The 27,943-nt window shown below is 48.5% G+C and overlaps 1 protein-coding gene across 5 annotated transcripts; it reads right to left on the bottom strand.

The window, feature by feature from the left end:
- Window positions 1-61: 61 nt before the first annotated feature.
- Window positions 62-27,703, bottom strand: TMCO4 (transmembrane and coiled-coil domains 4). Of its 5 annotated transcripts, none has more exons than XM_039355034.1 (14): window positions 27,533-27,701; window positions 23,617-23,798; window positions 21,992-22,166; window positions 21,675-21,702; window positions 20,704-20,836; window positions 18,584-18,681; window positions 17,773-17,916; window positions 15,026-15,145; window positions 11,002-11,166; window positions 9,129-9,265; window positions 7,767-7,851; window positions 5,858-5,975; window positions 4,049-4,166; window positions 64-1,258 (listed from the first exon to the last, which is right to left on the bottom strand). In XM_039355034.1, the coding sequence occupies exons 2-14, from the start codon at window positions 23,790-23,792 to the stop codon at window positions 917-919; spliced, it is 1,839 nt and encodes a 612-aa protein (XP_039210968.1). In that variant the 5' UTR covers window positions 23,793-23,798; window positions 27,533-27,701; the 3' UTR covers window positions 64-916. The 5 variants fall into 5 exon arrangements, with proteins under 5 accessions (XP_039210970.1, XP_039210969.1, XP_039210968.1 ...); XM_039355032.1 differs by having other exon boundaries at window positions 23,617-23,804; window positions 27,533-27,700; XM_039355033.1 differs by lacking the exon at window positions 27,533-27,701 and adding an exon at window positions 25,080-25,726 and having other exon boundaries at window positions 23,617-23,804.
- Between the last annotated feature and the right edge of the window lie 240 nt (window positions 27,704-27,943).

The raw sequence follows: 27,943 nt of genomic DNA, 5'->3' as shown, positions 1-27,943 counted from the left end.
TCAAACGTGGCCCTTTTATGACTTGTGGACTTCGACTCCCAGAATTCCTCAGCCAGGCACACGTGCCTGGCTGAGGAATTCTGGGAGTCGAAGTCCACAAGTCATAAAAGGGCCACGTTTGAAGACCCCCGGTCTAGTTGCTCTGATTTTTGATCTGCACTCCCCTTTCGGTCAAGCTCAGAGAGAGCTGGAAACACAAGGGACGCAGCCTTATCAATGGAAAACGATCAATATTTAACAGCCGAGGAGTGAAAGGCTGGCTGTTACCAATTTCCAAACTGGATCTAAATTCTTAAGGGGTGCAGTTGGTGAACCCTGAAAGAGACCCTTTCCTGCCGGGTGTGTCTTTGTGAATGCAACAGACTGAGCCTCCCTCTTCAGAAGCAGGCTACCTTTCCTTTGCTCTGCTCGACCAAGCCTTGGGAGGGCCGGCGGGGGGTCCAAGGACTCCTAAATGCAGAGAGATAACCCTTTCCTCAAAAAAGTGCTTAACATGATCTTGCTAAACTTTTCTAAAAGAAAAGGAAAAAAAAACATACTCTGTGCTGTGGGGCCAGCCCTTCTGAGCTTCATTCCCCCCCCCCCAGACCCAACTGGACTACAAAGTCACCCTTGTCTAGCCACTGCTGCCAGGGGAGAATGGGAGCTGTGGTCAGGGACCTGCAGAGCTGACTTTACAGCTTTTGGCGCAGCCGGAGACGGGGCGGCAAAGAGCAGAGCCTCCGTATCCAGGGGCAGGATAGCAGACATCCAAGAGAAAAGAATGCCGACTCTCACATCAGCTTTTGAGGTTTCCAGGGGCCCCCGCCTGTCTGTCTGAGACTGACCAGCAGGGCAAAAAGACACAGACCCGCGCAAAAGGTGTCTCCCCACGTTCCCCGTCACCCCAAGGTCCACAGAGAGCATTCTGGGAATATCAAGAGGGAGAGGAAGAGGGCAGAGTTTCAGGAGACTGATCCTTTGCTGGGGAAACCTCACATGCCTGTCCAGGAGCGGAGACCGGCTCCCAACACCAGGAGTCTTCATTTCCCTGGAGGTCTTCCCCCTCCGCAGGTCCACCCACATCGGGCCTGCCCAGCACACTGGGCTCCTCCGGGGTGGTGCCGTCCGGAGACATCCCCTCTTTCTCCTCCTCCTCGCTGGGGGCGGAAGGCGCTGCCAGGAGCCCCCCTCGCTCTTGCAGGGCCGGCCGTGTTTTGAGCCCCACGGCCTTCAGGATGGTGTCCATCTGCTTCATGTAGTCCAGGTGACCGTTCACCTGCAAGGGAAGGCAAGGTCAGACCCTCCTCACCTGCGCCAGCAGCAACAGCAGAGTATCCCTCCCTCCCCCAGCACAGCCAGATGTCCGGGGACCTCTTAATCGGGGGGGGGGGGGATCAGCGGCTCCCCAGAAGCTCAATTCGCGAAGTTGGTCCCTTCCACCACCAGCCCCTGGCGGAAAATCAGGTCGGGCCACCTAAATGGATTCTCCTTCATTCACCCTTCGGTACGTCGATAGATTAAATTAGGTGAAAGCTTCATCAACACATTTCAGGGTTCTTGGGATCTGATCTGGTTGAATCTTTTTTTTTCTCTCTCTTTCACGATTGAAATTAAAATGAATTGAAGCACACAGGACTCTGTCCGGAAGAAATTTGTCGTGCATCCCAGCTGGATGTTTCTCCCTTTAAAATCTCTTCTTGCTTGCCTCCAGAATGCAGGGATAAACGACCCCTGTTCATGGAGGCTCCACTAAGGTCACAACCTCGGCTCTTTTATGACTCATGGACTTCAACTCCCAGAATTCCTGAGTCAGCATGGCTCTGAATGGGCACAGCTGACTCAGGAATTCTGGGAGTTGAAGTCCATGAGTCATAAAAGAGCCGAGGGCACCTACCCCTGACTTAGGTCCTAGATCTAACACGTGCTGGTAAAACCCTCTTAATCATAGGCAAAGAGGAACCGGGGGCATCTTGGCATCTGGAGATCCTGACTGTTGTCCTGAAATGCTAAAAGGTTTTGGGCTTCCTGGTTTCCTGATCCCTGACTTGACAATTCTCCTGGCTTCTGCTGTCTTCTTTCACTTTTAGCAAGACTGGAGCGTTAATTAAAAAATCTGCCAGAAGCCCCAATGATCTTCCGATGCCAGCTGTGACCTCAAAGGCGGCAGGGAAGCAGATGGCCTGGAAATCAATCAAGGTTTATAAGCAGGAAATAATCCTCAGAATTATTATGAGGTTTGTGTGTGTGTGGGGGGGGAGGATAAAGGCACCACCCGGTCTTGCGCTCTGTTTGGGGAACAAGGAGCCCCCCCGGGGAGGATCACTGAGGCCCACAAGGCACAAAATGTACAACATCCGCTCTTGTGACGCAGCAAATGTTTAAAAAGACATTTCAAATTCTTGTTGGCTTCTCAAAGGGAAAGAGAGAACAGATAGTGTTTATCTTAGAAAGATAAATCACCTTTATTGTCATTTCCCCCCCCTGTGGGCACAATGGCACACATGACAGTTGCTTCCTCTCAAAGTGCACACCTACATAACACATTTAAAACATACTATATATGACACAGGTATAGAGCCACATCCTTACATATAAGTGATATATAAATATGATTCACTGTCCATCTTAAATACGTAACGGAACCGCTTAAAACAGCTTCTGGGAATCGTGTTCTAGGTGAACTGGCCCAGGAGAAAAGAAATGTTCCTTTTTTACAGCAAGGTGTCTCACTGCTGTAAGGTGGGTGGGCTTCAACTCCCAGAGTTGAAGTCTTGTCGGGGAATTCTGGGAGTTGAAGTCCACGCGTCTTCAAGCCACTCAGGCTGAGAAAACACTGCTTTATGGCTATATTCAGACGACCTAAAAAAAATCCTTGCCTCTCTTCAACCACCCTCAAACCTTTGATTGTCCCTTTGTAAAAGCTAATACAATCCTGGGTGGCATAAACAGAGGCATAGCATCAAGATCACGCAAAGTATTATTATAGCTTTACAAAGCCCTAGTAAGACCACACCTGGAGTACTGCAGCCAATTTTGGTCACCTTATCACAAAAAGGATGTTGACAGTTTGGAAGAAATCCAGAGAAGAGCAACTGAGATGATTAGGGGACTGGAGGCTAAAACATACGAAGAACGGTTATGGGACTTGGGTTTGACTGGTCTAAAGACAAGAAGAAACAGGGCAGACATGATAGCAGTGTTCCAGTATCTGAGGGGCTGCCATAAAGAAGAGGGGGTCACGTTGTTCTCCAAAGCGCCAGAGGGAAGGACGAGAAACAACGGTTGGAAATTGATCAAGGAGAGAAGCAACCTGGAATTGAGGAGAAACTTCCTAACAGTGAGGACAATCAACCAGTAGAACAGCTTTGCCTCCAGATGTTGTGGGTGCTCCATCACTGGAGGATTTTAAGAAGAGACTGGACAGTCACCTGTCTGAAATGGTATAGGTTCTGCTGCTTGAGCAGGGGGCTGGACTAGAAGACCTCCAAGGTCCCTTCCAGCTCTATTCCATTCCATTCCATTCTATATTCTATTCTGTTCTATTCTATTCTAGTTTAGTCTAGTCTATCTATTTTATTTCTATTTCTTATTCTATTCTATTCTATTCTCTATTCTATTCTAGTCTATCCTATTTCTATTTCTATTTCTTATTCTATTCTATTCTATTCTATTCTATTCTATTCTACTCTACTCTTTCCATATTCTATTTTATTCTAGTTTAGTCTATTCTATCTATTTTATTTCTATTTCTTATTCTATTCTATTCTATTCTATTCTATTCTATTCTATTCTATTCTATTCTATTCTATTCTATTCTATTCTATTCTATTCTATTCTCTATTCTAGTCTAGTCTATCCTATTTCTATTTCTATTTCTTATTCTATTCTATTCTATTTCTTATTCTATTCTATTCCATTCTCTATTCTATTCTATCTATCCTATTTCTATTTCGTACTCTATTTTATTCTATATTCTATTCTATTCTACTCTACTCTTTCCATATTCTATTTTATTCTAAACCTCCGAACCTCGCAAGATCTCTGTAATTGCTTCCCATCAACTTACTACGGAAGACAGATCCACGTTGACCATCCGGCGGTCATCCAGGCAGATGGGCTGCAGCCCTGCCACGCTCAGCTGAATGGATGACGTGCGGTAGACAAATTTCAACAGCCAGTCTCCCCTGGAGGAGGAAGAAAAAGAGAGGGAGGAAGGGGGCTGGAATTCACGTGTCAGCTGGAGTCTGGAGAACATTGGTGGGACGTGGGGCTGAAGTCTAACATCGGAAAGGCTGCCAGGCAAAAGGTCGAGATGTAATCCGCAGCGATGGCAACAGAGCACAGAGGCCATGGCTCTCTTTCAGTTCACCCAAAACTGGCTAGAAATGAGATTTAAATCCCAGAGGCCTCCTCATTGGACTTTGCCAGTCGTTGGCAAACATGTTAAGGGTTGCTGTGCATGCAGTTCTGATACTTTGGGATATAGTTTAGTCAGGGAAGAGGGGAGGAAACTAAATTTAGATTAGATCAGATTAATTAGATTGAAATAGAATAGAATAGAATAGAATAGAATAGAATAGAATAGAGATTGGAGTGGAATGGAATGGAATGGAAGGAGAAGAGAAGAGAAGAGAAAAGAGGGAATAGAATAAGAATAGAACAGAACAGAACAGTAGAATAGAATAGAATATAGAATAGAATAGAATAGTTGGAAGGGACCTTGGAGGTCTTCTAGTCCAACCCCCTGCTCAGGCAGGAAACCCTATCCCAGGGGTCCCCAACCTGTGTGCTGCAGCCCAGTAGTGGGCCATGGCCTGGTGGCCACAGGGCAGGCTGGCCAGTGTGCGCATGGGTGCCTGCACACATACCACTCATACTAGCGACAGTCGCGGTGTGTGAAAACAGGATGCTGCGCCTCGGGGCGTGAAAATGGGATATCACCACACTGCGGGGTGCGAAAACAGGCCGCTGCCACACCTCAGGACACAAAAACAGGACACCGCCAAACCTCAGGGCACAGAAACGGGGTGCTGCACAACGCAAGAATGGGGCAGGGCTAGTGAGTATCACGAAGGCGCTAGCCTCTCCATGTTTGTATCGCACGTGTGCTCACGGCTTCATGAACGCGCACATGTGTAAAATGCTTCCTCCCTCTCTTTCCCTCCAGTCCATCAACCGAGAAAGGTTAGTGACTTTTGCCCTACACCATTTCGGACAAACGGCTGTCCAGTCTCTTCTTAAAAACCTCCAGTGTTGGAGCATTCACAACTTCTGGAGGCAGGTAGTTCCACCGGTTAATTGTTCTCACCGTCAGGAAATTTATTCTTATAGGTTGCTTCTCTCCTTGATCAGTTTCCACCCGTTGCTTCTTGTTTTAATCTTTTCAAGATTAAACTTCCCAAATTTAACCTTCCCAAGATTAAATCCTGCCAACATTAGCTTAAAGGAGCCTGTGGCTCTTTCCTGGAAGAGAGCTGAAGGCACAGTGGAGGGGGCAAATTTGAAAAGCGATTTTCAAGAAAATCAGAGAACCTCCCCCAGGAGGAAAGAAAGAAAGAAAGAAAGAAAGAAGGAGAGAGAGAGAGAGAGAGAAAGAAAGAGAAATAAAGAGAAAGAAAGAAAGAAAAAGGAAGAAAGAAAGAAAGAAAGAAAGAGAAAGAGAGAAAGAAAGAAAGAAGGAAAGAAAGAAAAAGAGAGAGAAAGAAAGAAAAAGGAAGAAAGAGAAATAAAGAGAGAAAGAGAGAGAGAGAAAGAGAATAAAGAGAAAGAAAAAAAGAAAGAAAGAAAGAAAGAAAGAAAAAGAGAGAGAGAGAAAGAAAAAAAGAAAGAAAGATCACATCTGTTGTGTATGCGCCACACTTAGGACCAACAAGACCTGCAGAAGCCGTTGATGATCTTGCCTGAAATGACTTTGGTGATCAGTTTCCAGGATTTGGGATCGCCTTCTACCGGGGCCCCCAGCAGCACCACGTCTTCAATGATCCCTTCGCAGTCTGAAAGAGAACTGCCCGAGGTCAGCCCGGTGGCATCGCCGAAGGGACCCGGTGAGCCTCAGATCCCCTGCAGTGATCCAGCCCTGCCCCTTCGGAGGGAGGCTGAAGTCTAAACCACTAGACAGGTAGGATCCCTTTCTCCTTTCTCTGTGGCCCTTGCGTGGGAAGACCTCGGCCCAGTGGGATCAGCTGCGTTAAGAGGGATCTGTCGTATTCTTTTCCCTGTCTCTACTACGGGGACCCAGCTGAAGAAAACCACGGAGACAACTAAAAAGAAAGTCCCATAAAATAAGCTTGTCGGATGCCGTAAGGCAGAACCCGAATCCTGGCTGTGTGGAATCTTAAAACAACTGACCTCTCCCGTACTCCACATTTATTTAGTGGGGCTGTTCTGCTCATGTTTGCTGTTTGGTTATCGTTTTTCATTTGCTGTGCTTAGCTGCCTGCCTGCTTGCAGGAGGCTTCTGTCTTAAGAATACCGGAATAGCAGAGTTGGAAGGGACCCTGGAGGCCATCTAGTCCAAGCCCCTGCTCAGGCAGGAGACCCTAAACCATTTCAAACAAAGGCTTGTCCAGTCTCTTCTTAAAAACTTCCAGTGTTGGAGCATTCACTGCTTCTGGAGGCAGGTTGTTCCACTGGTTAATTGTTCTCACTGTCAGGAAGTTTCTCCTGAGTTCTAGGTTGCTTCTCTCCTTGATGAGTTTCCATCTGTTGCTTCTTGTCCTGCCCTCAAGTGCTTTGGAGAATAGCTTGACTCCCTCTTCTTTGGGGCAGCCCCTGAGATACTGGAACATGGCTATCCTGTCCCCCCTCGTCCTTCTCTTCATTAAACTAGACATACCCAATTCCAGCAGCCGTTCCTTGTATGTTTTAGCCTCCAGTCCCCTGATCATCCTTGTGGCTCTTCTCTGCACTCTTTCTAGAGTCTCAGCATCTTTTTTACATCATGGTGACCAAAACTGGATGCAGTGTTCCAAGTGTGGCCTTATCAAGGCATTGTAAAGTGGTATTAACCCTTCACGTGAAAGACGGGCCATTAAAATAGAACTCCAAGATTCAACCCAGAGCTGGCAGACACAAGCTGCAGATTAATTATCCTGGAATCACAATTAGCTGCCGATTAATTTATGCTGGAATCGTGACGGTGACTGTTGGGATGGAAAAGGGCCCCCCCCCCCTTTCTCTCACGGGCTGCAGGCAACAGAGAAGTGGCTAGCAAGGCAACAATCTGGGGTTCAAAACCCGAGACGTGCAGAAGCCAAATACTCTCTCTCTCTGCTGAGGAAAACTGCTTCCTACAGACCTCACCCAGAAAGCTCCTTTCCTGGGCATGATAAAACGAGGCCGGCCTTCACAACAGTGGCAGATTTTAGTTAGGCAAGGAAGAGGGACAAATCTGGGTTTGCAAGAAGCCAGAATGCTGAAGGAGACACTCCCGGGGCATCCGGCATCTCTAAAGCAATTGTAAGGACTTAATTCTTCCCCCTGGAAAGGGGGGGGGAGGAAGGCATCGTTAACACCCAGATCCCAGTCGGTAAGGATGACAGATAGTGGATCAAGAATGAGGATTTCCCCCCCCCCCCCAGGAAAAAAAGGATAGGCTGGAGAGGAAATTCCTAGGATGTGCAAAAAAAGATCTCCTGGGGAGATCTGAGCTTAGGAAGCTGAAATCGCTTTGAGAGCTTCAGAGCAGGAACCCCAAAACAGGAGTGTGTGTGTGTGTGTGTGTGTGTGTGTGTCTGTCTGTCTGTCTGTCTGTCTGTGTGTGTGTGAGTGTGTAGCTGTCCTACCTTTCTCCTTGGCCATCTCCTGCAGGCAAAAGTAGATCACTCTAGCGCCGAGACTGAACCCAACCAGCGTCACCGGCCGTTTGCCCTAGAAGAAGAGGACAGAGGAAAAATGAAGACTTATGAGGCCTCTTGTTTGTTTTTCAATCAGAATAGAGTTGGAAGGGGCCTTGGAGGTCTTCTAGTCCAGCCCCCTGCTCAAGCAGAAGACCCTGTACCACCTCAGACAAGGGGCTATCCAGTCTCTTTTTAAAAACCTCCAGTGATGAAGCAGCCACAACTTCTAGTGGCAAGCTGTTCCATGGTTAATTGTCCTCACTGTTAGGAAGTTTCTCCTTAATTCCAGGTTGCTTCTCGCCTTGATTAGTTTCCAACCATTGTTTCTTGTCCTGCCTTTTGGTCCTTTGGAGAATAGTTTGACCCCCTCTTCTTTGGGGCAGCCCCTCAAATACTGGAAGATTGCTATCATGTCACACACACACACACACCCAGTCCTTCTTTTCTCTAGACTAGACAAACCCCGCAGCCGTTCTTCATGTGTTTTAATCTCCAGGCCTTTAATCATCTTAGTTGCTCTTCTCTGCACTTTTTTTTTAAAAAAAAACAACAGCTATCATGTTGCATAGTCCTCCTTTTGGGGGATGCAGGTCAAGGTCCCCTTGGAAGTGGGTGGTGACAACAGAAGACCCCTTGAAAGAGAGGGCTAATGGCCGCTAAATAAATAAGGATGGAAGGCTGAGAAGAAAGACGCCGTTTTATTTGCTTTGAGGCTATCTGACATCAGGCAGCCAGGTCGACGGTTTTCATAACTTTTTTCACTCGTGTTAGCAGTGAGGTAGAACGGGTGGGGTGAATAGAATGGGAATATTCTGGCTTTGCAAATCTTTCTGCCACAAGGAAGGAGAATATGGATATGCAAAAGTAGGAAGGCAGATTCTGTGTTATAGCCACCTTTCCTGAAATAATAATAAATGAGAATAGAATAGAATAGAATAGAATAGAATACAGCTGGAAGGGACCTTGGAGGTCTTCTAGTCCAGCCCCCTGCTCAAGCAGGACAGCCTATACTATTCCAGACAAGGGGCTGTCCAGTCTTTTCTCAAAAACCTCCAGGGATGGAGCACCCATAACCTCTGAAGGCCAGCTGTTCCATGTGGATACACCTTCAAAGAAGCCCTGTCAGGCAATGCTTCTCAAACTTGCCCACTTTAAGATGGGGAGAGTTCAACTCCTAGAATTCCCCAGCCAATAATCCTGGGAGTTGAAGTCTCCCCCCCCATCTTAAAATGGCGAAGGTTGAGAAACACTGCTATCAGGTTTACACCAGGATTGTGGGGGGGGGGAGACAAACTTTCTTCAGCCTACCTGCCGCCGGCTAAGAAGTATCTGTGCCAAGTGTTTTCCGACCTCAGCGGAGCGATGGAGACACACACCCCAGGGGTTGTCTATCACACCAGCCACTGCCAGCAGTGAAGCAGGCCAGGTGAGGGCCGTCACGATGCCTGGGAGGAGGCAGAGGGGTGACAATCAGAAAAACATCTGGAGGACCAGATGTAGCCCTGTGAAGTGTGGGGCTACAGCTGCCAAAGGGTTAAGCCTATTCTGTGTGTGGGGGGGGCAAGGCCACTGTGCCCTCTCCTTTTAGCAATGGAAATGTAAAGTAGAACCAGGTCCATCCTCGGACAGGGGGGTAGCAACAGCACTTAGACTTATATACCGCTTCACAGTGCTTCACAGCCCGCTCTAAGGAGTTTACAGAGTTACCATTTTGCCCCCCCAACAATCTGGGTCCTCATTTTACCGACCTCGGAAGGATGGAAGGATCCGAGGCAACCAAGAACCGATCGGGATCGAACTGCCAAACTGCAGGCAACCGGCAGTCAGCAGAATCAGCCTGCAGTACCGCCTTCTAACCACCGCGCCACCACAACTGAGTGACGCCAAGAGAACTACCTAGATCAGAGGTCACCAACCTTTCTCGATTGGCGGACCGGAGGGAAAGGGAACCATTTTAAATGTGCGCAAATGGAGCGGGGCTAGCGCTTGCGTGATACTCATTAGCCCTGCCCCGTTCTTGCGTGGCACAGTGGCCGGTTTCCACACCCCGTGGCAGGGTCCCATTTTTGCTCCCCATGGTGCGGCGGTGTCCCGTTTTCACACGCCACAGCATGGCAGCATCCCATTTTTGCACCCTGCGACGCTGCCACAAGTGGGGTGTCTGCGCGCACTGGCCAGCCTCTCCCAGGGCCCAGTGGCCAGCAGCCCACGGCCCACTACTGGGCCGCAGTCCACAGGTGGGTGACCCCTGACCTAGATAGGCTGGTAAAGTCACAGAACCTAGAATAACCAAATTGGAAGGGACCTCAGAGGTCTTCTAGTCCAACCCCCTGCTCGAGCAGGGAGACCCTAGACCATTTCAGTCAAATCCCCCAAGCTGAGCTCGGCTGGAAAGAGCCGTGTTGTTTTTTTCCACCCCAAAGTAAGGCCGTGTCAAGATTGAACGGCTACGATGCCTGCTAGCCTCTATCACTAATCAACTTGCCATAGAAAAAGGGGGGAGGAGTAGAAAGCGAAGGGAGGATACGGAATGCCATGATGCTATCCATGGACCATAAGAGCCTGCTTCATGCCAAGGTCAGTGCTGCAGGTGCTGGATGGAGAAGGGAGCTGTTCCCATAACAAAAAGGAATATTATCGGACAATGTGAATACTTGGGGGCGGGGGGGGGGCTTGGACATCTATTGTTTAACTTTGCAAGAGACTGAATCGCCTTAAGGCAGGGGTAGGCAACCTTGGCTCTTTTGTGACTGGTGGACTTCAACTCCCAGAATTCCTGAGCCAGCCTGGCTCAGCTTGGAAACCTCTCCCTTTCCTCTCAGCATGGCTGGCTCAGGAATTCTGGGAGTTGAAGTCCAGGAGTCATGAAGGGGCCATAGTTCCCCCATGCTGGCTCAGGAATTCTGGGAGTTGAAGTCCGCGAGTCATAAAAGCCAAGGTTACCTACCTCTGGCCTAGGCCTCTTTATGACTCGTGGACTTCAACTCCCAGAATCCCTCAGCCAGCATGGCTCAGCTTGGAAACCTCTCCCTTTCCCCTCAGCATGGCTGGCTCAGGAATTCTGGGAGTTGAAGTCCACGAGTCCTAAAAGAGCCCAGGTTGCCTACCCCTGACTTAAGGGAATCCTTCGGTTGGGTCTGCTCATCGGGACTTTTGATGGGCCGCTAAGCCCCTCACTCACCCGCCAAGACCGTGTACTTGAGGGCCTCCTGGGCGACCATGTTAACCAGTCCATTCCACAAGGCGTCCAGGGCGCTGCCCAACTCCAGCAGGTACTTGGACTCCCAGGCTAAGCAGTACTGCTCCTTGGACTGTAAGAGGCTGCTCCAGGGGGCTGTGAAACTGCCTGTCGAGGGACAAAGGACGGAGACGAAGGGGTGAGGACAGGGTGCAATGGAGGCCTCCCACGACTGAGTCTCAGGGGTTGTTCCTGGTCCTCTGAGGGCAGAGGGGCAGAGCCTTGAGCGAGCCAGCCTGAGTCCTCAAGATGTGGCAGGCAAAGGAGCATTCTTAACATTACAGCAAAAGCCCTTAGACTTATATACCGCTTCAGAGGGCTTTTACAGCCCTCTCTGAGCTGTTTACAGCGTCAGCCTCTTGCCCCCCAACAATCTGGGACCTTTACCGACCTTGGAAGGATGGAAGATTGAGCAGGTCAGGATCGAACTCCTGGCAGTGGGCAGAGTCAGCCTGCACTGCTGCATTCGAACCCTTGCGCCACCGCGGCTCTTAAGGCAACATCCAATCAGCTACAGCAATAGCACTTAAAGACTTATAGACCGCTTCACACTGCTTTTACAGCCCTCCCTTGAGCGGTTTACAGAATCAGTCTGTTGACCCCCCCCCCAACAATCTGGGTGGTCATTTGACCGACCTCGGAAGGATGGAAGGCTGAGTCAACCTTGAGCCGGTCAGGATCGAACTGCTGGCTGTGGGCAGAGTCAGCCTGCAATACTGCATTCTAACCACGGGAAGGGAAGGGAAGGGAAGGGAGGGGGGGGGAGAGGGAAGGAAGGATGGAAGGAAGGAAGGAAGGAAGGAAGGAAGGAAGGAAGGAAGGAAGGAAGGAAGGAAGGAAGGAAGGAAGGAAGGAAGGAAGATAGCAATAGAACTCAAGACTTATATACCGCTTCCCAGGGCTTCCCAGCCCTCTCTAAGCGGTTCATAAAGTCAGCCTATTGTCCCCCAACAATCTGGATCCTCATTCTGCCAACCTTGGAAGGATGGAAGGCTGAGTCAACCTTGAGCTGGTCAGGATCGAACTGCCAAACTGCTGACAGTGGGCAGTAAGCAGAATCAGCCTGCAGTGCTGCATTCTAACCACTGCGCCACCAGGGCTCCTTGACTGATGCAGTAGTCTAGAGCAGTGGTTCTTCACCTTTTTGAACGAATCGCCCCCTTGAGCCAATGAGGAAGTTGTCATCGCCCCCCTCCCCCAACATAACCTCTCAATCACAACCTAGGAAACAATTCTTCCATTTATGCAAACCCTTTTTTTGTTTTCTTTAAAATTGTCACCAGGACCTATCGATGCAAATAATTTATTTCCAGACTTTTCCCCCTATCTCCCATATTCTGGCCAATGGCACGCCACTGTATGGGTAGAGGCTGCTGCACAACACGCATGAAGATAAGCGATGCGTCTTCACATACGTATGGCGTTCTGTCCTGAAGCTAGCCGGAGGAACATTGGAAAACACAACTCAATCCACTAATAGTGAGCGATCTGATGCTTTTGTACGACAGATATACAGCCATTCACTGCACGAAAAAGTCTCAAAAGTGTCCCCAAAACTTCTCGCTCCATCGCCCCCATATTGCCCCTTTTTCGTTCCATCGCCCCCCTGAAAAATGAAATCGCCCCCTGGGGGGCAATATCGCCCAGGTTAAGAACCACTGGTCTAGAGCAGTGGTTCTCCACCTGTGGGTCGGGACCCCATTTGGGGTCGAACGACCATTTCACGGGGGTCGCCAAACAAGGCTGCCCGCCATTTTTTCCCCCCTTTTCTTTGGCCACGCCCCTGGCACCTGGTGATGTATAAGTGGTTGGGGGGTCACCACAACATGGGGAACTGTATTATGGGGTCGCGGCATTAGAAAGGTTGAGAACCACTGCTCTAGAGGATGATGGGGGGGGAGGGTTGGGGGGGGAGGAGAGTGAGGAAGTCACTGAGGGAGGGAACAAATTCTTGCCTCTGGGAGACAAAATCCAGTACAGGGAGTCCTCCACTTACAACCACAATCGAGCCCAATTTTTCTGTGGCTAAGCGAGACACCTCTTCAGTGGACTTTGCCCCCTTTTACGGCCTTCCTGGCCGCAGCTGTGAAATGAATCTCTGCCGCTGCTAAGTCAGGAACAACGGTGGTTAAACGAATCCGCTTCCCCACTGACTTGGCTTGTCAAAAGGACGCCAAAGGGGATCGCGTGACCCCCCTGGGAGCCTGCACCCGTCATCAGTACAGCGGTTCCAGCGGTTTATCCATCGTGACGGTGGTTTAACCATCACAAATATGACGGTTACCACTTGCCCAGGGTCTGAATTTTGAGCGCCTGGCCAGGGGGACGCTGCAACAGCTGTGTGAAAAAGGGTCGTCGTTCGCTTTTTCCAGCGCTGTTGTAACTTGGAACGGTCGCTAAATGGACTGTTGTAAGTCGAGGATGATCTGACTCTCTGGAGGAGCCACGTGTTCACTTGGGGAACCAAGGACCGGTTCCGTGGAGAGAGGTTTTTCCACGGACCGGAGGGTGCGTGGTTTCGTGTGCTGCCTACACCCTGCGGATGGGGCTTTGCTTGTTGTTGCTGGCGTGCCGTGGCCCGCTACCGGTCCACAGACCAGGGGTTGGGGACCCCTGCACTAGAGGGTTCAAATCTCTCTCTTGGGATAAGACTTCAATCAAGAAGGAGGAGGAGGAGAATTACGCAGGAGAGGTAGCTTCTCAGCTCCAGGTCAACCCTGGGGTGGAGGGAATGACAGCTGTCCTTCTTCTGCCCTGTCTTTGACATGATGCCAAGGCCAGACCCCGAGGCCGTTTGCATCTTTGTGTCTCACCCAGGAGAAAACTTGCACGTCAGGAGGCATTGACCTCAGAACAGGGAAACCAAAGGGTGTGAAAATTAAAAACAGGAACGCTTGTAAAAACAAAAACAAAGGTGGATGTTTTATGGCCGAGTGTGCTATAGAGCAGCGGGTGAGGTCAGGCAAGGAAAACGCAGCAAAACAGGGAAAATAGAATTGGCTACCCAGGGCCAGGCTGCCATTTGGAGGGCAAGTAGCTTGTCAGGTGGCGCCTTGCTGGCGTCCTGCCATCAAAGGCTGGGGGGGAGGGAGCATGGGAGGGGGATGAACAAATGGGCAACAAACCTGTGTCCGTACAGGTAGTCCTCGCTGTAACAACCGGGTGACTAATTTAACAATGGTGGGGAGAAACGTTGTAAAGTAAGGCAAAACTCACTTAACAAATTTCTTCCTTAGCAACATAAATTTTGGGCTCAACTGTAAGAAGGACTACCTGTATATGATGGGAAATGGGGGGGAGGGGGAAATGACAGCTTGACGAAGAACAAAGAAGCTCAGGATCCATTTGTGCCAGCACTTACGGCTGGGCACCCTGAGAAGGGATGTGGATCACCCCAAATATCTAGGCGAATCTTCATTGGCTGAAGACAGACTGGCCATGGGGATGAGGGGAAGCCTTTTGTATCCTTTTAGCGTGGGAAACGTAGTTCTAGCCTGACTTGCCCGCAGCCAGCAATCTCTAGTAAAAGAACCAAACTTAGTTCTAGCCTGACTTTACATCTCTAGTAAAAGAACCAAACTTAGTTCTAGCCTGACTTGCCCGCAGCCAGCAATCTCTAGTAAAAGAACCAAACTTAGTTCTAGCCTGACTTTACATCTCTAGTAAAAGAACCAAACTTAGTTCTAGCCTGCCTTGCCTGCAGCCAGCAATCTCTCGTAAAAGGATCAACCACTTCAACCAAATGGAGTCGAGGGTCTTTCTTTCCTAAGGGATCGAACTGGGGCAGGTCTGACAGAGCTAAGAATATTCAGAACTGCAGAAATATTTAGAAACTTGGAAACGTTTTCGCAACATAAAACAGCCCCATATTCACCAACGGTAATCAGGACAATGAGATATTAAAAAAAAAAATTGGCCGTGTTTTGATATCCACTGTATTTTGGCCTGCAGATGGGAGAGCTCTTACCGTATTTCCCAGGAGAAAGCCAGCCGGTGATGGCAATGGTGATATGGAGCTGCTTCACTTCGGTTAAGGGAAGGAATTCAAATTCTTCTATGGCCCCTACGCGCTTTTTCATCTTGTACCCTAACGGAGCAAGCGTGCACACAAATATACAGTTAATATAGTACCTCTTTTGGACAGTTCAAAATACAGGCCGTGGTTTGTCACAGCCTTCTCCAAACCAGGACCTTGGGACCACAACCTGCCTGTAATGCTGTTAAAAACACACACAAAAAAATCCCCTTACGGTGGACCAGAAGCCACTGTGGAATTTTTGTGTGTGAAATACAATCAATAGACTGTTAACAGAGGGCTTTGAAGTTTAATTTAGCTGTTGGTTTTACCTGTTAACTATGTTCTCTTCTAGTAGAGCAGTGGTTCTCAACCTGTGGGTCGGGACCCCATTTGGGGTCAAACGACCATTTCACGGTGGTCGCCAAACAACGCAGTCCGCCATTTTTTCTCCTTTTCCTTAGCTGTGCTACTCCCTTTTATTCTATTGGCTTTTGAAAGCCAATAGAATAGACTCTCTTGAATAGAGTCTAATTCTATTGGCTTTCAAAAGCCAATAGGAATTGTCCATGCTGTCTCTGCCCTGCTGAGCCCACCAAAAGTCCCATTCTGCAAACTGTGCTGCACCAGTTGAGTAGTCCTCGACTTACGACCGGTTGAGTAGTCCTCGACTTACGACCGGTTGAGTAGTCCTCGACTTACGACTGGTTGGGGGTCGCGGCATTAAAAAGGTTGAGAACCACTGTAGTAGATAGATCAGGGGTAGGCAACCTTGGCTGTTTGATGACTTGTGGACTTCAACTCCCAGAATTCCTCAGCCAGCCTCCATTTTGTTTGTTAGATTTAAGACAGGGGTCTTCAAACTTGGCTCTTTTATGACTGGTGGACTTCAACTCCCAGAATTCCTGAGCCAGCATGAGGGAACTATGGCCCCCTTCATGACTGGTGGACTTCAACTCCCAGAATTCCTGAGCCAGCCATGCTGAGGGGAAAGGGAGAGGTTTCCAAGCTGAGCCAGGCTGGCTCAGGAATTCTGGGAGTTGAAGTCCACCAGTCATAAAAGAGCCGAGGTTCCCCACCCCTGAGATAGATGATGTCAAGCTAAGTGGGTTAGGATAGTGGTATAAGTGAGTTGGTATAAATAGTGTTCTAGAAATGTATAAATTGTAAGCCTGCTTTGCAAGGGGGAGGAGTTCTTAATTCTGAAGTATATTTATTAATATTCAACGGGGGGGGGGGACAATTTATATATATGACTGTTTTGTTTTGTTTTTCACTTTAGGCTCTCTTTTTTGTGTAGCCTTGTTTAGCTGTGCTTTCATTTTGTATTTTTTGGGGGGGAGGGTGGATTTGTATTTTAATGTTTTGAATAAAAATAAAAAACAGGAATTAAAAAAAAATAATTCACATACACATAACAGAATATCTGCATCGCTACGACAGCAAGAAAGCGGACTGGAAGTGGACTTTGGATAGCCAAGCTCTGAGAACGGGATTGCTAGTTTTCTGCCCTGTTGAACTAAACGGGCTTGAAAAGCAAATTCCAAGCTGAAACCAGCAATGGGAGGGAGGGGGGTCACCCATGCTGAGAAAGGAGAAGCTGGCCTTTGACCAGCCATCTGTCTCCTAGATGAAAGCATGGCTTGATCCTGGTTTAGCAAACCAGAACCAGAGCAATATCAGCGGAGATCTTGGTTCAAAAGAAAAAGATGATTTTAAATCTTTATTAGACAGTGGGGGGACGGGAGAGCTGTAAATCATGGTTTACATTAGTGGTTTTCTATACCTCGCACCCTTAGAACGCTTCCGATATATTCTCACACCTCTTACAAAAGTTCAAAATAACGGCAACAAGTGATGCATATACGCTATAATTTTGAAAACCCAAGTTTTCCCACCCGCTGGAATATCATCTCGCACCCCCTGGTTGGGAACCCCTGGTTTACATCTAACCTGGATGCTGTGTGGTAGGAACTAGATCCGGGGTGGGGGGTATCAATTCCAACCAATCACTGAATGAGGGGTTTGGGGCAGGCACTTTCCCCTCATGTGCAGATGCCATCAATCAAAGTTGTGAGATGTATTTGTAATTGGCTGACAACCACACTCAATGTGTAGGTCTTCAATGGAGCTGTATGCAGTGGGGTGCCCCAGGGCTCTGTTCTGGGCCCAGTGCTCTTCAACATACTCATCAATGATTTGGATGAGGGGATAGTTGGGGAAGTCATCAAATTTGCAGACGACAGGAATAGCCAACGGTCTAGTTATATGTTAAATGTCTAGTTTAATAAAGAGAAGGACCAGGGGTGACAAGATAACAGTCTTCCAATATTTGAGGGGCTGTCACAAAAAGGAGGGGGTCCACCTATTCTCCAAAGCACCTGAAGGCAGGACAAGAAGCAAGGGATGAAAAATAATCAAGGAGAGAAGCAACCTGGAACTAAGGAGGAATTTCCTGACAGTGAGAATAATTAACCAGTGGAACAACCTGCCTCTAGAAGCGGTGAAGGCTCCAACATTGGAAGTTTTTAAGAAGAGACTGGACAGCCCTTGGTCTGAACTGATATAGGGCTTCCTGCCTGAGCAGGGGGTTGGACTAGATGACCTCCAAGGTCCCTTCCAACTCTGTTATTCAGTTATATGTAACTTCTGCACAGTGAACACCAGGGCTGTTTTCCTCGTCATCCTGAGAACCTTACCCACGAGTCCGGCTCCAGCAGCTCCAAAGAGCGAACCGATAATGGCCATCCCAGCTGCTGACCCCAAGGCTGTGGCTCCAGCAGTTCCGATGATGGCGGCTGCTCCCATACCCACCAAGGGGGCAGCCAGACCCCCGGTTAGGCCTAAACAGAAAACAGCAGAATTCTTTGATTCAGTGAAGCATAGTGAGCAGGAAAGACGTTTGGCAAAAAAAAAAAAAAAAAAAAAAGAAAAAAAAGGCTAAAGTGAGAATTAAGACATTAGATCAGGGGTCTTCAAACTTGGCCCTTTTATGACTCGTGGACTTCAACTCCCAGAATTCCTTACTGACCGTTCAAAGTTTAATGGCACTGAAAAAAGGGACTTAGGACCGTTTCCCCCACTTAACGACCGACCGTTGCAGCATCCCCCAATGGTCACGTGATCAAAAGTCAGATGCTTGGCAACTGGCATGTACTCGTTGACAGTTGCAGTGTCCCGGGGGGAGGGGGAGGGGAAAGAATAAAGTCACGCGATCCCTTTTTGTGATCTTCTGACAAGCAACATCAGCGGGGGGATGCCACTTACCCACCTTGTTACTGACTTAACACCTGCAGGGATTCGCTTAACAACGGTGGGAAAGAAGGTCGTAAAACGAGGCAAGGCTTCCTTAACACCAGCCTGACTTAGCGACAGAAATTTTGGGCTCCCTCATGGTCGTAACCTGAGGAGGACCTGCCCAAGTCTCATCACCCTAATTGCTGGGGAACGGTGAGGCCGGGATCTGCCATTCGAGGGGGGGGGGAAGGAGACACCGAAGATGCTGCTTACCGATGACCGTCCCTCCTCCGACCGTCGCCAAGCCGATCAGCAGGTAGCGCTTCAGCTTCTTCCTCCTCTCCTTCTTCTTCCGCTTGCCTTCGTCCGTTCTTGGCGGGGGAGAGAAGAAAGAAGAATGACTTTCTTCCCTAATAGCAAAGAGGCCATATTGGAAGGTCCCGCCTCAGCTCTTCTCCCCAGGAAAGCAAAACGCTCGGATCAGGCCTTCTGCCAAAAGGACCTTTTTACTGACGGAAAGTGATTGCAGCGAAGCGAGGCGGCATCCGAAGTTCCCGTGCAAAAGCATTCGGCTAAAAGCCCTGTTTCCCCAGCCCCACCCCAAGGGCCCAGTCCGTCAGGAGCCGATCCGTTGGCGCACAGGTGCGGTGGGAACTTCAAGCCGAGAAAAGGTGACAGCTGGAGGGTGTGTGTGTGTTTCTCTGGCGCCTTGTCCCTGTTTGCCGGCAGGAGTTAACCCAGATGCTCCCCATGTCCCATGCAGATACATCAAAGCCGTCAAAGAGAAAGCAGATTACAATTCAGGAATGTCATCAATCCACATTCTCCCCCTCCCGTTCCGAATGGCATTCCCAGAGGGACCTGACACCATGAAATTAACTGCCTCATATAGCGCAGACGCAAATACAAATCACTTTTCAAGTAGACAGCTATTTGAAGTTACAACTGCCAAAACATCTTAGGGAAATATTCACGGGAGCGAGATTTGAACAGCTCGACACAAGGGCCAAATATGGGAGATTCCACTCTTATACCCTATAATGGACGTCTCTGCATCTGTGGAGCGCCAAAGGTCGAGGACCTGGTTTGTGTCCTATTTGACTGCTGCTTGTATAAGAGGATGAGAGACAGGTACCTGGGCCTATGCACTAAATGAACAACCCATTGGGACCCCCGTATCAAAAGAATTTACCTTGAAAATTACATTTAACACAGCACAGTACCTGAGCAAAATGGTTCAGCTGAGATCGGCATAAGTGAGACTGATTGGGGTAAATTGTAGGGGGGGGGAATAGTGAAAAATCACTTTATCCTATTTTATCTACATCTTAAATTGCCGTGTCTGATTCTAATTTCATTTTAAAAATGTGTTTTATCTCCATTTCATTTTAAATTGTATTTTATTTCTATTTTATCCTAAACTGTATTTTATCCCAATTTCATTTTAAATTGTATTTTATTTCTATTTTATCCTAAACTGTGTTTTAACCAATTCCATTCTTAATTGTTTTTACTGCATTTTTAGTACAACGGGCGTTTGGAACTCCCACACCTTGATATGGCCCAGGCAGGGGCTAATCAATAAAGTAACTAATTAATATAGCTCAGCCAGACTCAAAAGCGTTTTGTCTTTCGGTTCACAAAATGGACACGTCAGAAATGGACGTCTGATACACAAAAGCAACTTACCTGTTGGATAGCACCTATTTCCTAAGCGGCTTGTAGGACAAAAAAACAGCAAATATATGAAAATTAAACAAAGTCAGGCAGTTCATGTATTGCAGATCAACGGGTTACAATGGATTTAGTTCACCCCCGGCGTTATTTAAATAAGTATTAATTTCAATAAAAAGCTGGAAAAGCACAAAGGAGGTTAAATGGTTGCAAAAGCCAGAGATAATTCCCCGCTTTTTTTGGAAAAAATCCTGCCAGCAAAATTAGCCTTCCCCCGCCCTCTGGGGTTGCAGACAGCTTTTTAAAAAAATAGAGAAAGGAGGGATTAAAGTATGGAGCTGTTTTAATTGTTTTCTTGTAGAAAGGAATGGCCAGGTTGAAGATGTTTTTGACTGTACTTCGGTTTTTGACTGTACCTCAGCTCTTGGTGAAAAAAATATTTTCAACTGGAAACAGCTATGTTTCTTCCCAGTTTTCTTGGGAAGATCGAGCTTTGAAACCCCGGAGAAAGGAAAGGGGGCACAGGGGAGAATGCCACCTTCTGCCCTTGAGATCCGAGTTCCCGTTTTAACTTTTTGAAAAGCAGCTGCACTTTTATCTGTCCTGATTAAAATACAGCCCTATCTGCAGAAACCAAATATTTAAAACACGTGCACTTTTTTTTCTCCCTTTGGTGGCTGCGTCAGGTGAAAAACCGCAAAAGTCTGGGAGAAACATACTCCGATTCCGCCTCTTTCTCCTCCTTCAGACATTCAAGGAGATAGTCCTCTGCGTCTTCCAGTTCTGCCAACGGGATCCTCAGCAAACAGGCCACGTGGGAGAGAAGCACCCGCATGCGAGCGTCATAGTAGCCTAGACGAGCAGGGCAGGAAGAGGGGGCGTGTCAGATCAGAGATTCGGCTTGATGCTTCGCTGGCATTCTGCCACCAGTCTTTGGAGAGGGGAGAAGGAGAGGAAACGGGCAACTGGCATGTAAGGGGTAGGGAGGGGGGAATGACAAGCTTAATGGAAACCTGAGGTGCGAGGACCAGCTTGCTCCAGTCTTCAAGGGCACGGAGCCTGAGAAAGGCGTGCGAATTGCACCAAACACCCAAGCGGTTCCCAAAACACCTCTGCGGCACGCTCTTGGTCAAAGATGGGCTGGTCAAGGAGGGACGGTCAGGAGGAAGCGGAAAAGTTTGTGCGGGAACTTTCGTTCTGGACTGCTTTTGCTGAAACCACTAATCCCGGGGTCCCCAATCCCTGGTCTGTGGACCAGTACCGGGCTGCGGCATGCCAGCAACCGGTCCGCACAAACAAGCGAAGCCACATCCGCGGGATGCAGGCAGCAGACAAAACCACGCAGCCTCCGGTCCGCGGAAAAACCTCTCTCCACGGAACCGGTCCTTGGTGCCCCAAAGGTTGGGGGCCTCTGCGCTAATCCTTAGTAAAAGAACCTATCACAAATGGGGCATTCTTTCCTAGAAATTTAGCTGACAGAGCATTTAAGAAGCTAGTCCACACCAACATGTGTCCTGTCCTTGAATCAAGGAAGGAGAAAACTTGCTAAAATCTCTGGCTGAGGGTCTGGTTCCCCCAAATCGGTCCTTAGGCGAGATGTTTTGCTTTGTCTCCCTGAAGAACTAATAAAAAAAAATAACTGGAGGGAGAAAGGGAAAAACAAAAAAAAAAGGCCGTCAAAATCACTTACCATCCTTGAGAGAAAAGGAAACCAGGTCCTAAAACAGAAACAGGCGGGAGAAAACAATGAGGATTAAAAAAAAAGAAAAGAAACAAAGGGATTCCCCCAAAAGTCTGAAATTTGGGTCCATTGGCAAGAAAGCAGCTCCCGCCCCCCACTCTTGAAATCGAGAAGGAAAAAAGGTTAAGGTTTGTCCATTCTCAGAGGTGCTCTACTTCTGGGGAGCAAAATGAAGAGAAGGGCACCGCATTCCGCCGTGTCTTTCAAAGAGTGTCGCACGAGGTTTAAATCCAGAAAGGGCCAACGGAAAAAGGCTTCTGACTCACCAGCATGATGGCGCCGGGCTGATCCTTCAGAAGCGTCTCGCCCAGAAGAATCCGAGCGAAGGTCTCTGTCCCTTCAGCCCCCAGCCCTCCGGCAAAGGCCAGCATGGAGGGCATCACCGCATCTGACAGCTCCAGCCACCGGACCAGGTTCTCCACCACTCCTGTCCTGTAGGCACTGCGGAAAGAAGAAAGCAGTCCCGGCATGGTGTTGTTCTGTCCCAGCCTACGTACGTCCTTGTTACTTCACAAAGACAACCCCTCTTTTAACAGTAGACTGGAAAATGAACCCTTTTTATTTGAGTTACAGGCCTGATAACTGTCCCAGAAAAACAAAAGCAACAGAACACTTTTCCAATGGAGACCTTGTCCAAAAGCGAAAACGGAGCACAAGTCAAACAGGAAATAACTCACAGGCAAAATAGACAGACCATGATCTCTTGACACTGAGGTTCTTTGCAACCAGCCCTGCCCACACATTCCCTTTTTGTTACGCAACCTCCAAGGCGTGGTTTCTCACTGCTTTCTCCTCCTACCCTGGAGTTGCCCCAATGCCTCCCTCTGTCCTCCTCGTGTAACCTGTCTATGTTTACGAGCGTCTCTGAGGTCTTCCAGCTGTGCTTCCTCCGAGTCCGACTCAGCTTCCCAGCACAGCTGGCTCTCAGCTGGATCACGAGTGGAAGGACCAGCCTCCTCATCAGTCTGTAAGTCCTGCAGCTCATCAGAGCCTCCCTCCGACTCTGATGGCTCTCCAGGCCATCAGAGTCCTCCTCTGATTCCCCAGACCAGGATCACAGGCTGGCGCGGAATCACAACAGGCGTATTGCACACACAGCCCCGTTCATGCTCACATGTGTATGCTCATCAGTCTGGAAAGGGTAGCGTTGCTTCGGGGAACAAAAAAGCTATCCAGACAGTCCTTGACTTACCACAGTTCATTCAGTGGCTGTTCAGTTACGACGGCACTGGAAAAAAAGGGACTTGGGACTCTTTTTCACACTCATGACGGTGGCCGCATCCCCACCGTGACCTCATCATCAAAATCCAGACATTCGGCAACTGACCCATATTTACAGACAGTGGTGGGGTCCATGTGTCACTTTTGCAGCCTTCTGACACACACAGTCAGTGTGTTGCTAACTGAAGAACTGCAGAGATTTACTTCACAATTGTGGTGAGAAAAGTCATAAAACAGGGCAAACCTCGCTTCAGAACTGTTTAGCCCAGCAACAGAAATGTTGGACTTAATTGCAGTCGTGAGCCGAGGATTACCCGTACAGATATATAAATTAGGAGCCAGCCAATCCACCTGTCCTTATCCTGCATATATAAAACCTTCCCTGCAGGCGTGAAGGGGGGGCCTGGTTTGTAAACAAGGACATCCTAACATCGTCTAGCCTTAATCGTCCACCAGCCACCTTCCTCTTCTGCAAAACACTAAGCCAGCCCTGGCCTTTTGCATTTTGGCACAGGCATAAATCTCTCTTTTTCTATCCGAACCAGGCTATCTATCCTTTTTGCCTCCAACAAAGGGAAAAAAAAATCAATAATCCGAGGGGAGGCCAAACTAAACATCCCTGGGATTTTCTCAAGAGTTGGCAGGAAAAAACAGCAACGAGGCCGCTCACCTCTCCTCCAGATCCGGAAACAACGAGGCCAATGAAATGGCGCAGAGAGCCGCGTAGGCGTATTTCCCCGGCTCACCCAACCGGGCGCCTGGGCCTGTCCTCGGTCCCGGGTCTTCTTCTTCCTCCTGTGGCTGGCTCCTCCAGGGCCTCCAGCCTGGCCAGGGATCAGCAGACATGGCCACCTGTTCCTGCCACGGGACACAAAAGCAGTCAAATAGGAATGCCAGAAGAATCTCTGCATCTCTCAGCATCCTTGACTTGTGGGTCAGCAAGCGGGATGTAAAAGCAACGGTCCTCCTCCCGCCTTCCTAGGGATAGACTGCTTCTTTGTAGGGAGGATCCTGAACTCTTCTGCAGCGATGCAGCTTGGATTCCAACTTTCTAAAGATGATCAGGGGGATGGAGGCTAAAACATATAAGGAACGGTTGCTGGAATTGGGGATGTCTAGTTTAAGGAAGAGAAGGGCGAGCGGGGACAGGATAGCAGCCTTCCAGTATCTCAGGGGCTGCCCCAAAGAAGAGGGAGTCAAGCTGCTCTCCAAAGCCCCTGAAGGCAGGACAAGAAGCGACGGGTGGAAATTCATCAAGGAGAGAAGCAACCTGGAGAAACTTCCTGACAGTTAGAACAATTAACCAGTGGAACAACCTGCCTCCAGAAGCAGCGAATGCTCCAACACTGGAAGTTTTTAAGAAGAGACTGGACAGCCATTTGTCTGAAATGTTGTAGGGTTTCCTGCCTGGGCAGGGGGTTGGACTAGATGACCTCCAAAGTCCCTTCCAACTTTATTATTGTTATTATTAAGTCGATGGACTTCTCGAAAAACTATACAGAAGAGGCAAAGCAAGGAGGTTGCTGCCAACGCTGCCCTCTTTGCAGCTGCAGAAATCTCAAGATAGACTGCCTCTGTGCCCGAAGGCTCCATTGGCTTCCCAAGGCAGTCCCCAGGCATCACTTGATTTTGTTTCGGTTTGCTGAGGGAATCAATCCTTTTCCCAGTTTTTCTCAGACAGCGTGCATAAATGGAGCAAACGGATTGTTAAAAACAAGCAAGGACCATTAAAATGAAACAGGTTTAGTGAGTTTTTCATTGAGACGGTGCACCCTTTGGGGCGAATGCAGCCAAACAAAACAGCCCTCCAGCTTATTCCAAATACAGGTGAGCAACAGGAGATCCCCACAAAGGTCTCCCAGGCACAACTGCCCAGCCTACTCTACCTTCCCCTCTTAACAAGGAGAAAGGGGACAAGGGGACCAGCCAAGGGAATTCTCCCCTTTGCACACTGCCAATTCATCACACAATGAAAACTTTTGTCCTCCTTGTTGGAATCACTACAGGTCATAATCTGGATTACAGAGAAGAGGACTTTCCAGATCAGAGGCGTTGCTAACCAGCTGGTGTAGATAATAGCCCTTGAAGCAGCCATTAACAGACATAATAATAAAACAGTAAAATTCCAATTACTCAGATGAGAGAATGAACTTTGTGGCACCAATTCTTCCGTGGGACGGCTGAGCTTCCAGGGCCAGGATCTGCTTCGCTTCTCACCTTCAATCTACCTTTTCTTTCCTGTGACCTCAATCCAGGAAGTCAGAAATGTTTCCGATAGCGTTCCGTGTCCTCACAAAGGGCTCAGGAGCATAAAAGCGGCTTTAACAGATCCACTGACATCCCAGGAGAAGGCAGTTTTTTCTTATCATCAGCAATCTGATTGTTTTCAAGGGGGTGTGTGAGAAGTAACTTATATACAAGGGAAAGTCCTGACCTCAAAGCACACAGTTTTCCTTTTATTTCTAGCAAGCATGTGAATTCAAATGAACTTGTGACATTCTCACAGTTGACTTTTCCAACTTGGTTATGCTTTTAGACCTGGTTGCCTTGGAGGTCATTGTTGTGTATTTTGTCAAATGCTGATAAACACTCCACCTGGTTAATGTCTCGGTTCCTCCTGGCTTTCAAGAACCACACATTTCTGTTCCTGGGAATGCTAATTTATTTATTTATAGAATTTATTTCATTTATAAAATCTATTGGCTGCCCAGCTTACCATAGGGCAGCGGTTCTCAACCTGTGGGTCGGGACCCCATTTGGGGTCGAACGACCATTTCATGGGGGTCGCCAAACAACACAGTCCGCCATTTTTTCCCCTTTTTCCTTGGCTCTGCTACTCCCTTTTATTCTATTGGCTTTTGAAAGCCAATCGAATAGACTCTCTTGAATAGAGTCTAATTCTATTGGCTTTCCAAAGCCAATAGGAATTGTCCAGGCTGTCTCTGCCCTGCTGAACCGGCCAAAAGTCCCATTCTGCAAACGGTGCTGCACCAGTTGAGTAGTCCTCGACTTACGACCGGTTGAGTAGTCCTCGACTTACGACCGGTTGGGGGGGTCGCGGCATTAAAAAGGTTGAGAACCATTGCCATAGGGTAACTCTGGGCGGCTTGCAGTTACATCTTAATTAAAACATAATGTTTGAATTTCCTAACGTCGTTTTAATTTTGGTGATGTTTTGAGTTCATAGCAAGGTTTGCTAGCTTTAGATTGTTTTTATACCGTGTTTCTGTAACAGCCACTTGTGTTACCCACTTCCTGGTTCTGTACACAAGGAAACAAAGGACCTTCTTACCTAACTCACAAAAACCCAGCATCCCTTCTCCCCCCCCCCATTTCAGTCTTGGAAGTCTTATATAATCTTGGGACCAGAAACGATTTCTGCCAATCATGTTTCTGAACCTGACTGATCTTGAGGACTAGTAACTCTGTTAGCATGGCTGTGTCCTGAACTATAGCTAGGACAGGATCCTTACCAGCAGTCTTTGCAAATTGGGATATCATAACTTAATATTTGCAGCGGATTGTGCCGAAACCCTTTCCCACCCATCAAGGTCTTTTTGGTTTAGGACTTTAAATCTTGCTTAGAATATCCACGTGATAAAATTTCCAGACATCAGTAAGTGGTTCCCCTCTGTTTTTCCCCAATATTTGGATATTTGAGATTATTGTTCATTCCGATCTGGGTGATTTTAATTACAGGTAGTCCTCGACTTACAACGGTTCATTTAGTGACCGTTTGAAGCTACAATGGCACTAAAAAAGTGACTTAGGGCCATTTTTCACACTTACGACCGTTGCAGCATCCCCATGGTCACGGGGTCGAAATTCAGGCACTTGGCCACTGACTCATATTTACGACGGTTGCGGCGTCCCGGGGTCAGGTGATCCCCTTTTGCGACCTTCTGACAAGCAAGGTCAATTGGGGGGGGAGCCCGATTCACTTAACAACCATGTGAACAACTGAAGATTTTCAGTGATTCACTTAACAAATGCAGCGAGAACAGTCGTCAAATGGGGCAAAACTCACTTCACAAATTTCTCACTTGGCAACATAAATTTTGGGTTCAACGGTGGTCGTAAATGGAGGACTATCTGCATTCAATATTGATTATTTTAAGCCATTTATCGGGGTGGGGTGGGAGGGGATGTATCATTTAGGACCCCCGTAAACTCACCCTTTACTGGTGCAATCTATGGGAAGCCTCCCCCAGGCCAGGGGAGACCCCAAATGGGGTTACCCTAGAATTAAAGGGGTTCCCCACCCCCTAAGCCCCAGCCCAAGGGATGGGGGGGGGTCTCTTTGAGCAGCTTCGAGGGAGGGGGGGGCTGGAAGCTGGTCGTCTCCCCCAGGCTAGATACCCCTTTGGGACCCCAAAGTGGGGAGGGGGATTCTAAAACGGGGTGGGGGGCTTCCCCTGCTCCCCTTGTGATACATTTATTTTCCTCCCAGGTTATTTCTACCCTCTGGGCTATTTTCACTTTATAATCAGGGAAGGAGCCCCTCCCCACCCTCGAGGGCCCCAAAGCCCCCTCCCCTTATCTTCCATTTATAAAGAAACCCACGCCCCCCCCCTCCCGAGACCCACCTAGCCCGTCCTGAAGCCGGAGAAAGGCCGCATCGGGCCGCGGAGCCTGCCCAGCCTTCCGGTCGCCTCAAGCGGGCTCGCCGCTCACTCCAGTCCGAGGCTCCGAAAGGCCGCCTAGGCCCCACCCAGAGTCGGCGGCTTCGCGAAAGAGCGATTCTCGGACGGACTTACGTACAGGTGAGGCGTAAGACACGCCGGAAAGTGGGAGGGCTACGCAAATTTCGCAGCGACTCCAACAGGAAGAGGGAAGTAGCTTTTGAAAACACAAATAACGTGCGTTTAATCGGTGGAAGGAAGGAAAAGGAGGGGATTTTAAAATGCAAGGACCTTAAATCCTAATTGCAGTACTCGACCGAGGGCTGCTCCTGATGTATTTAGATGCTGTGCTTTGCAGTAAACCTCTGCAGAGAT

Source organism: Crotalus tigris, unplaced genomic scaffold (assembly GCF_016545835.1).
Source record: "Crotalus tigris isolate CLP2741 ecotype Arizona unplaced genomic scaffold, ASM1654583v1 scf7180000018590.67127310178:1205815, whole genome shotgun sequence".
Classification (NCBI taxonomy): Eukaryota; Metazoa; Chordata; class Lepidosauria; order Squamata; family Viperidae; genus Crotalus; species Crotalus tigris.
This window is presented reverse-complemented; position numbering and strand designations above follow the sequence as displayed.

Coding starts and splice junctions, on each gene's coding strand:
- TMCO4 (XM_039355034.1), bottom strand. CDS start 23,792: ATGTCTGCTGATCCCTGGCCAGGCTGGAGGCCCTGGAGGAGCCAGCCA. Junction 22,167..23,616: donor TTTCCGGATCTGGAGGAGAG/GTGAGCGGCCTC, acceptor TTCTTTCCGCAG/TGCCTACAGGACAGGAGTGG. Junction 21,703..21,991: donor AGCCCGGCGCCATCATGCTG/GTGAGTCAGAAG, acceptor TTTCTGTTTTAG/GACCTGGTTTCCTTTTCTCT.